The 11,572-nt window shown below is 39.1% G+C and overlaps 1 protein-coding gene across 1 annotated transcript; it reads left to right on the plus strand.

Annotated features, from left to right (window-relative positions):
* Positions 1 to 1,114: 1,114 nt before the first annotated feature.
* LOC126810374 (serine/threonine-protein phosphatase 6 regulatory ankyrin repeat subunit A) lies at positions 1,115 to 7,216 on the plus strand. The gene is made up of 2 exons (XM_056098392.1): positions 1,115 to 1,208; positions 3,778 to 7,216. The coding sequence occupies exons 1-2, from the start codon at positions 1,180 to 1,182 to the stop codon at positions 6,170 to 6,172; spliced, it is 2,424 nt and encodes an 807-aa protein (XP_055954367.1). The 5' UTR covers positions 1,115 to 1,179; the 3' UTR covers positions 6,173 to 7,216.
* The last annotated feature ends 4,356 nt before the right edge of the window (positions 7,217 to 11,572 follow it).

An 11,572-nucleotide genomic window follows, 5' to 3' on the forward strand; every position in this document is an offset into this window, starting at 1 on the left:
GTTTCCCTCCCACTGCTAAAGACCACTACGCGTAAGCGAATTATTGAAATAAAATTGAACCAAGTTTGTGTCGAGTGGACGTTAAACCCCATCTCTCTCTCTCTCTCTCTCTCTCTCTCTCTCTCTCTCTCTTAAGGTGTACTATTTTAAGGTGTGGTCGTATTATGACTTTATTAATGACGTTATTAATTCTAATGGGTGGGTATACGAGTGAATGCCACAATAAAGCGAGTGATCATTGGAGTGTATTAGTGAATGAAATGAAATGAAATGGGATTTAACGTCCTACTGTTCTGCTCCTAACCTGGGCTAATGAAGACGGGCATACGCCATACAGTGTGCTATGAGGGAAATTTTGCCCGGACAGCGGCGCAACGGCCTACTCTTATATCGAATTCCAACTGCCAAGGGATCTTTTACGTTTCCTTGTCAGGCCCTCCATCCTGCATCACTGACAAGAGGAAACCACGCCGGAAAATCTGGATGAACTTTCTCGGCCAATGCAGGGATCGAACACCCGACCAGCGTCTTATCCACTAAGCCACGTGATCCCCTATTAGTGAATGGCTGTATGCCAAATCAGCTAGATTATATAGATACACATATGATATATCGCTTCAAAATATAAATAATGGAATGACAATAAAGCCTTGGTCACCATTGGACCTGTTTGACTCAGATGGTCACTATCAGACGTCTTATTGATCTAGTCTATATCAACCAATTATACTCCATTGCGTGTATGCTCGTCAGTTAACCCTTAATTTCCATTGTCTATTTTCAAGTTTTATAGTATAAAGATTCTACTTAAATATGTGACTTAGATAATATAATCGATGTTAACATTAATCAAAACATTACAGTCTTGGATGTTTTATTCGATTTTGATAATCGCTTCACATATAACGATTATACATTGTCCCTAGCCACGCTCGCTTTATACATTGTAAAACGATTTCCTACACCAATGGCATATTCACACAAATCAAATTGATTATACCTGCGTACGACATTTCTATACTTATAGAAATTGTTTAGAGATGAATAGAATTCGTCTTGTTCAACCAGACATTCGCTATTATTATTAATATTAAAAGTGTATGGTTGAACGAGACTATGCCTTTATTGTCGAGAGCAAGAGTTGGCAAACCAACTACTTGTTAAAAGGAATGTGTAACGATGGATTTGTTTAATTCATTCAAAAAAAAGTAAGTAGGTTACAGTTTTAATGTTAAATTATTTTACTAATACTATATAATATGTTAACTAATATTACATTTATTACAGCTACACTTGCCTAGATAGTCACTGGGATACAGACTGTTAAGTCCACCCATTTCTGCCATACACTGGATTTGCCTGATCTCAGTCATGACCGACTCTTTCTCTCTGACAAGTTTTAATCACGTGTCCGTGATATTAATATTAGGCTATCGTTGAAGCAGACGTCTAGTAATATTACTATCGGTCTATCAGTGAAAGCGGGCATTGACCTTCGTCTAGTAGTAGTAATATTACTATCAGTCTATTGGTGGAAATGAAATGAAATGGGGTTTAACGTCCTACTGTTCTGCTCCTATACTGGGCTAATGCAGACGGGCATACACCATACAGTGTGCTATGAGGGAAATTTTGCCCGGGCAGCGGCACTATCGCCTACTCTTATATCGAATTGCAACTGCCAAGGGATCTTTTACGTGCATTCCGAAGGACTATACAGCTGTCCTTTTCACTATTGGTGGAAGCGGACGGTAACCTTCGTCTAGTAGTAGTAGTAGTATTACTAGCGGTCTATTAGTGATAGCGGGGGGTTGGGTATGGCTGAATGGTTAGCGTGCGCGCTGTATCATTAAGTCTGTCATTGAGACGACTGGCGTGGTTTCGAATCCCCGGTTGTACGTGACAAGGAGTAGGGTCGCCTGTCCAACCTCGTGGGTTTTCTCCGGATCCTCCGGTTTCCTCCCACTGCGAAAGACCCCTACGCGCAAGAGAATTATTGAAATAAAATTAAACCAATGTTAGTCCCGAAATGACCTAGTTTGTGTCGAGTGGACGTTAAACCCCATTTCTCTCTCTCTATCAGTGAAAGCGGACGTTGACCTTCGTCTACTAGTAGTAATATTACTATAGGTGTAAGCGGACGTTGACCTTCGTCTAGGTAGTAGTAATATTACTATCGGTCTATTGTTGGAAGTGGCCGTTAACCTTCGTCTAGTAGTAGTAATATTACTATCAGTCTATTGGTGGAAGCGGCTGTTAACCTTCGTCTAGCAGTAGTAATATTACTATCGGTGAAAGCGAACGGTAACCCTCGCCGAGAAGTAGTATTAGTACATATATGTACAATTTATAGGGTCTGTAACGCCTTGCTTGTTTGCACCAACTTGACTTATGAAGACCTATAGATCCCGTTTCTTCTCGATATCAGCCCACATTGCACCGTAACTTTCTGGATTATGGCCCCTGATTGTATGAGAAATCGCGTTTCTAGTTTATGCACCTTCCAGAGGTCACAATTTATATTTGATTTTAAAACCCGTTCACATATATCACCGTTACATCATAATATTGCAGCATAGCATCTCGGGTCATGGCCCCTGAGCAATGATTGTCTTGAAAATTGCGCCGATAACGGATTTTTTCGCCAATTTTTTTAACACCCATTGGTTTCAGAGGCGATATAGTATGCTGTTTTTGAATTTCGTCGTTGATTTGATGAAAGTCTTTTTTTTCCGTCAGTAATATTTGGCGGTCAAACTGGTGGTCTCAAAGTAAATTACCGTTTCGCAAACGTCGACATGTAATATGACATTTCGTTATGATTTTAAGTTCACAGAGTTCATATATATTAGAAATATCCATTTTCAACTGCTCTGATACATGATAAAGGGGTTGGATACCAAGTAATTCAAAATGGGGGCCAAAATCCTCAAAAAATATCCATGCCATTTTGAGAAACTGTGTTAATTTGCTTTGGGAGCATCAGTATGGCAACCATTTTGAATTCTGGCTGGTATCCGATCTCCAGGAAATCAAATTATTACTGACGGAAATGAAAGACAGGATACATCAGTTGTTATTAACTCATGAAATATGTCAAAATTCATCGTATTTGTCACTTTATGACAGTGTAATAATCTATAAGGGTAAATGGGGCTTGGATCGCCATTTGGAATTTTGACTAGTAACCAACCGAAAAAAATGATTTTTATCAAATCGAAAATAATACTATTTCGCCTAAGGAATAATTGGGCGTTTGAAGTCGACTTTTACTGGTGCAAGTTTAGAAATATTATGACACTTTTCAATTTCACTGACGATAACTGGCAGTCTGTGTTTATAACAACTAGTCGTGTTTCGATAACTGTCAATCTGTTTTTTATGACAACTGATCGTGTTTCGATAACTGACAGTGCAACTGATCGTGTTTCGATAGCTCACAGTCTGTGTTTATTATAACTGGCTACTAATCGTGTTTCGATAACTGACAGCCTGTGTTCATGATAACTAGCAACTGATCGTGTTTCGATAGCTGACAGTCTGCGTTTATCATAACTGGCTACGAATCGTGTTTCGATAACTGACAGTCTGTGTTTGTGATAACTAGCAACTGATCGTGTTTCGATAACTGACAGACTGTGTTTATGATAACTCACAGCTGATCGTGTTTCGATAACTGACATTCTGTGTTTATTATAATTAAACCCCATTTCATTTCATTTGTTTATTATAACTGATCATTAATCGTTAAAATGAATTGTAATTGTTTTGTTACAGGTTAGAAGAGGTTGATGTCAATATCACTGATACAGCTGCTGTAGAAATAATTACACATGAGTATATGGCATTAGGAGGAGTGTACCCTGTTCTACATTTGATGTTGGTAGAACTCTGCGAAGCTGCTCTTGAAACCAGATGTCTACCCAAGGCAAAATTGTTCCTACCTCCGGAGTGTAATTCCAACGTTATCATGGTTCAAAACAATAAACGAATGATGAAGGCGGCAATAAAATCTGATTTCATGGAGGGTGTCCAATTCCTCCACTCTAAAGGAGTGCCTCTTTATTATTCAAAATCTCGAGCAACTAACAACTGGAGCGTCTTCATTGACTGCATCAAAAACAATAAGCCCGAGGTCTTAAAATATCTTCTTGACCTGAAATATTCAGATACAAAACCTAACACAGAGGAGACATTATTTATGTTATCTAGCGAGAAACCAATGGAGGAAAGTTTGGTGTATTTATTGAACAGTGAACTAATAAAAACTTTTATTGAACAGTCCATGACACGTCTACATGATACTGATGAAAGGACGCGGGACATTGTTCTTGAGTGTGTCAAATTAATGGTGGAAGCAGGGTCTCACCTTAATCTGGAAGACAGTAATGGTAAAACCCCTGTCCAACTGGCAGCTGAACATGGTATGGTAACAACGGTAACTTATTTGGCACAAAAAGGGGCTAGTCTCGACATTAAACAACATCATATTAACCTTCTTCATTGTCTTGCAAAGAGTAAAGCAAAGTTAGAATCGGATTCATATGATGAATGTCTTCAACTATTAATGAGGAAAGGTGTGGATATAAATCAACTCAATTCATCTAACGAAACCCCACTGTCTTTAGCAGTTGTAAATCTTAATGAAGGAATGGCGAAGTCCTTAATTACTGCACATTGTGATGTCAATATGAAGGTAGGTGCGGACTTCCAACCCATCTTATCAACAGCAATCGAAAATATAACTATTGCTGACATACTGATTGACGCTGGCTGTGACATAAACATCACAGATAAAAACGGCGTTACACCTTTAATGGAATGCTTGAAATACGGAAAGCACCGCTTAGCTACACTACTTATAAATTGCTACATGGCAAATGTGAACGCTCAAGATAACCAAGGAAGGTGTGTCTTGGAATATCCATTTGATTCGGTCTGTTATGGCCTATTGTCATCAGTAGTTGTTCATACGTTGATAGAGGCCGGGGCTGATATTCACAAAAGGGGTGGTATTCTGTTGAACAAAGCAGTTGGTCGTGGAGATAAAAGAACGACAGTTTTACTTATTGACAACGGCATCGATATCAAGACGGAAGATAACATTGGAGATAAACCCATTGCGCTTGCCGCCGGAAACAATGACAAAGAATTGGTGACATTGCTGATATCAAAGGATTGTGATATAAATCACCAAAACCACCAAGGAGAGACAGCCTTACACAAATCTGCTTCACATGGATTTAGAGATTTGAATCGGCTTGAAGCCCGATCAGGAATTGAGCTGATGCTGAAGATTACGCCTGATGTTAATAAATGGGAAAAAATACAAACTCTCTTTAATCGTAGTGACGGGCGATTAGTTACAGAGATCTTGTTGAAGTCTGGGGCTAATGTTAATCTGTGCGATAATAATGGAAGGACGGCGTTGATGCAAGCAGCATTAACGTGTAACAGATCTGTTTTACAATGTTTACTGGAGGCTGGAGCTGATGTTAATAAAATGGATAGAGATGGAAACTCTGTCTTACATAACGTTATGCTAGGTAATAGAATTTATTATCATCAAGGTCGCGGTCGGGCATGGGTCAATTGTCTAAAATTACTTTTGATCAATAACTGTCACCGGTCTCTGGATACTCGAAATACAGATGGAGAAACATTATTTGAATCGTTAGTATACAAAAAGGAAATAGATATTTTATGGTATCTCGTTACAGAAAACTGTTCACTTACAGATCCGGCTGTATTTGTGTTCCAAATGAAATGTCAATTTTCCGATACATTGATGCTTTCCAAAATTCTTTTCGAAAGTGGTGCATCAAAGCCTTTATTAGAGTATTTATTTCGGGGATCGAGTTCAGATGACCTCGTGCCGGGAAGATCAGACGTTATCAAACAACAACTGAATGACTTCCGTGATTTTTGTAAATCGAGAAGTTTGGAGTCAAGATGTAGACGAGAAATCAGGAAGTGTATCGGATCATCAATCAGACGTAAAATAACTCAAGTTGGTTTACTAAAACACCTAGAAGATTATGTCATCATGAAGGATTTGATACCCGAGGAATATTTTACTCTTGTGATAAACGATGAAGATGACGATGATCAAAATGATCCCCATGATCTTTTACGCAAACATCTAAACGATAGAGGCATTTATTTAGACTGAGCGTATAATCGTATTTATTTTATTTTATTTTGTTGTATGTTAACTAGATAATCACAGCTATAGGCTACAATCTACTGGATAACCATAGCTTTTATTGCCAACTGAATACGTAGTAGCTATTAGCACACTTTCCGAGGTGTAGCGGTGAAGATCAGACTGTCCTGATCTTCACCGATACACCGAGGAAAGGAGCTAATAAGTCACTTACATCACATGTCTATCGACTATTGTGAAGTGAATTGTGAAAAATTGTATTTATTATCGAGTCGTGTCAAGCGAAATGTGACAAATACTTTCTGTTCTTTCATTTATCCTTTTCTGTGCCTCACGTTACATTTCGTGGTAGACTGATTTCGCAGTGGAGAAACGACCTGAGTAGTATTTACACGTGCGTTTTGCTGCGTTACCCTGAGCGTAAAATAGTCCGGTTTATTTTTTAGACTGCACTCCGTATTGAACGACGAAGTTGTTTTGACGAAGCCTGTGAACATAGAGCCAACCACATCGTCAAAACAACTGGTCCCTGGCGTAGATGACTGCAATTATATTAAACGTAATGTAAAGGACACTGCACAACGTGGTTCAATCATGATGAAGTGTGCATCGGCGGATGGTTCGTCAGTTGAAATTTATTTGTATTAAAATTTATGACTTTCTAGGCGTTTAGTGTTTGTTTGTCGGAAATGAACAGTAGTCTTTCTGGAAAGCGTACTGTTCATTTCTGATACACGGATACTTTTATGCCTGTATTGGAAATAGATAGGACAGTTTATATCAAAGTTTGCCACTGGCAACGAGGTAGAAGTGGGATGTAATCGTTAACATTTACCGTATGCTGTATTGTAGTATGCTGTCCGAAAGCGGACATATGTAATGCGAACTGTTCGAGTTATTGTCCTTGCCTAGGAAATCCTGTAATCATGTTGCAGTTGAATCATTAGCGTAGATTTAAAAGCAATCCATAAGTATTATGTTGTACAAGTTTTCATTCAATTTCGTAGTTGCTGTATTTATACTTCTAATAAATAAATACCGAAAATGTAACTTTTATCATCGACTCGACTTTTTTTTCATTAGTTTCCTAGCGGATAGGATGATAGCTTCCCATTGTGATAGTCGTTCATAAATATATCGAATGACCAATGGCTGCACTGGTTGTGCCCGGGTTGTGGTCACAACTCCGAAACAGGAAGCGCCTGGTCGTTGCCACCAGGCCTATCTTACTCGCTGGTCCGGGTTACCCCTATACATCAAATTTCTGCTTCGGGACAGCCTTAGTGTAGCCGCCAACCTTACTGTAGCCGCCAACCCTCAAAAGACTGACAGACAGGCAGACAGACAAACGGCAGTCACAAATATTGGTATAGATATAGGTCAGATTGAGGTTTTCTAGGTGTTTGGTTGGAGTAGAACGTTAAACCACGTTTCATTCCATTTCATACGAGTTGGTTGTTGATTATCGTGGGATGGGATGGGATGGGGGGGGGGAGAAATAGACACAAACTAGGTCAGCAGAGGACTAAAAGATGGCCCTTATATTTCATTTCAAGAATTCGCTTGCGAGAAGGGGTTTTTAGCAGTGGGGGACACTGGAGGACCCGGAGAAAAAACACGATGTTAGACAGGCGACGCTATACAGGCAACTTGTTTATTTTATTTCTTTCTTTCAGACACACGGAGTTTGGTAGCCGACAACGCATAGTCGTTCCAACAGGGGTACGCAAAAGCGTGGTCCCGTGTACATACGCGTATGATATTGTATTATATATATATACATATATAAAAGGTAGGACATAAAGTAGGTCATACCTGGTCTATTGTACCTGTACACATATAATATGATATAAACTGGTCATACCTGGTCTATTGGACCTGTACACATATAATATGATATAAACTGGTCATACCTATACTGTAGTCTATCCGTCTTCATTAGCTCAGTTTGGAGCAGAACAGTCCTCGTCATTCTGTAAATTAATAACGTCACAAACGTCATGTTTTCATTAGTGCATTACCAGAATGTTAGTCAATCAAGAGGAAGGTTATGTTTTTACATCTGAAGCTTTTGAAAGCAGAACAGAGCAGAGGCTTAGGTCGAATATATTTACAGCTTAGCGGTAGAACTATCTTAAAGCATGGGCACGCTGGGGGTGGGGTGGGGTGGGGTTGTCACCATCCAGTCGTTCGTGTGGGACACATACACATTGGCGTAATTGCCATTTGAAATTTGAAACAAGTGGAGGCCGTAATGCCGCTGCCACCATTAGCCCAGAAAGACCAGAAAAGTAAGACGTTAAACTCTATTTCATTTATTGGCCGTACGAGACGCAGCATATACCGCTTTGTGCGTATAGTTTTAAGTTGAAAATATAAGGCGGTCTTTTTATATGTCCAATAACTAGTGGAACTCTTGTAGTAAAACAACACAGACTAAAACACTATGAAAATTATTCCAAGTCGAAAATCTTGTGGAATGTGGTAGCACACAAGGACATAAAGCGGTCTTTTTCTATGACCAATATCTTATGGAACCTGAAATTCTTGTGGAATGTGGTTCCAAGGATATAAGGGAGTTTATGTAGACATTTTTGAAGGATATAAGGGGGTTTATGTAGAAATTTTTGAAAAGTCCAATATCCTGTGGAACTCTTTTGCTGAAAGAAAATTTGTCGTTCAACTTTTCCAAACGCCCCAAACCTTGGCATGTCTATCTGTAAGACACCATGATCATGTATCTATTGATAAGACGCATCTGTTACTGTAAGACACCAGTTATGTTACTGACTGTAAGTCTAGTAAGACACGGCATGTATTGGTAAGACACCCCGTGTATCTGTTACTGACTGTAAGACATGGGAACCTTGCATGACTAAATGACAGATCAGAGTGGGTGTAGAGGTCATTCTTTTTTATTTATTTTTATCAAAATACAACCTTGTCTTCCTTCAGATACACGGCGGGGGGGGGGGCGAACGGTTTAACGCATGCGCATTACAGGCCTCGTGCTTGTTTCCGGTGTTGGCCAAGTAAGGTTATCGTGGTTCCGGCTTGTCAGTGGTGTGGGACTGAGGACTTGGCAATGGACAATGTATGGTCCTTCGGAGGTCGCGAAACACTGAGGTACAGTGTACATATTGGCGTGCACTTAAAAGATCCCTTGGCATTTTGGAGGTCGGGTGTTCGATCCATGCATTGGCCGAGAAAGTTCTTCCCGATTTTTCGGTGTGGTTTACCCTTGTCAGTGATGCAGGACGGAGGACCTGACAAGGACAGCTGTCTAGTCGTTCGGATGGGACGAAAAACCGAGGTCCCGTGTACACATTGGCGTGCACGTAAAAGATCCCTTGGCAGTTGGAATTCGATATAAGAGTAGACCGTCTTGCCGCTGTCCGGGCAAAATTTCCCTCATAGCACACTGTATGGCGTATGCCCGTCTTCATTAGCCCAGGTTAGGAGCAGAACAGTAGGACGTTAAACCCCATTTCATTTCATTTAATTTCCCTTGGCATTTGGAATTCGATATAAGAATAGGCCGTGGTGCCATTCGCCGGTCAGAATTACCCTCATAGCACACTGTATGGCGTTTCCCATGTCTCATTGTGGGACCTGAATACGTGTCTACAATACCTGTATTTCGTGTGTCCGTGAATAAGATATTTCATCCCTGTATTCCGAGTTTCTAGGAATAAGGTATGATCTAATTGACGTTATCATTTCTAAAGGGTGGGTATATCAGTGAATGACAGAACAAAGCGAGAAAATGACTAAACTTTTATTAACCAGTTATAAAGAGATTTTACCGAGATAATAAAGCGTCACAATATACATGGTGCAGTCTAATGGAATAACAACATTACGTTTAGTGACGTAGGATATATCCTATTGTTACTGTTCACAAATGTATGATATACATATAAAGCATACACACCTTATGTGGGTTACCTTTTGTGTTGTGTTCTGTTCTGTTCAACAAGACGTTCTTTTGACTGACGGTTACTATAAGAAGTCTTAGTGATCTAGCCTACATCAACCAACTACGCATCATTGTGTGAATGTTTTAATCTTTTTTTCCAGTGTCTATTTTTTAAGTTTTATAGTTGAAAGCTGTTATTGAAATATGGGACTACGATAATACATTATAATCGATGTTTCCATTAATAAAACATTATAGTTTTACCCCACCTCTCTCTCTCTCTCGCTCTCTCTCATCTAATGGTCAGATCGGTGTGTTACCGGAATTATGAGTGAAACTTGATGGAGGTGAATGAAGATGACTGGTAACCCCGGGAGATCATCTAGACGTAGTCGATCTTTCTTTATCCTTTGATCCAGTTTGAATTATTTTATATTTTTAGCCAGAAGGAAGGATCAGGAGGCATCTTGGCATGCATGAAAAATAATATTTCAACAACTGGTTTTAGACGTCGCACAGTAGACAAGAGTCGACCAACCCTCCTTAATGATCTTAAAGGACAATATTGGTGCCAGTCATTATCACATCTGTGATAGAACTGGTTAAACATGTTCCAAATATTATTTTATCACAGACATCATTGCTACGATAGATGCGTAATCAATCTTTCAACAATCGGAAGTGACGAACGCAAAAGGAAAACACGAGTTATCCTTCTATATAACTGGCTGAAGTGACGAGTGCTAACAGATACATGGGCGAATTTCTGCTCACTAATAATTCCTTCGAAGACCAAAAGTTGTTGTGTGAGACTATGAAAGGATATCTGACAATTCATAAACAAAATTGACTGTCACTAGATAAGAGAACGTGAAAGAAATACAGAAAAAGTCCGTGCATTACCATGTTTTTATAAGTATAGAATGAATAAACAACCGTGAATGTACGGCCTGTTTCTATTTTTCTCGTGTGCTCTTATCTAATGACATTCAGTTACTTTTTTGAATTGTCAGATATACTCTTACAGTCTCATATAACAACTTTTGGTCTTCGAAGGAATTTTTAGTGAGCAGAAATTCGCCCATAAATCTGTTATCACCCGTCACTTCAGTCAAGCGAATTATTGAAATAAAATTAAACCATATGTTAGTCCCGAAATGACCTAGTTGTGTCGAGTGGACGTTAAACCCCATTTCTCTCTCTCTCTCTATCACATATGTTCTAATGACTGGCACCAATATTGTCCTTTAATGATCAGCTTATAGTAAATATTGGAATACATGGAATGTTTTAAAACGATACGGGCTAAGATATGCCATGAAATAAACATTGACGTGGGAAAATAATTAGTAGTCTTACCCCAGTCAATATTGTATTTTTACTTTCGCTTTATATTCTAAGAATATTGACATGTTTCTTAGAAATTAGAAGACATACTTTAATTATGAATAGAATGTATTCAATTTGCGTGTGTATGATTACTTAGT

Source organism: Patella vulgata, chromosome 2, assembly GCF_932274485.2.
Source record: "Patella vulgata chromosome 2, xgPatVulg1.2, whole genome shotgun sequence".
NCBI lineage: Eukaryota > Metazoa > Mollusca > Gastropoda > Patellidae > Patella > Patella vulgata.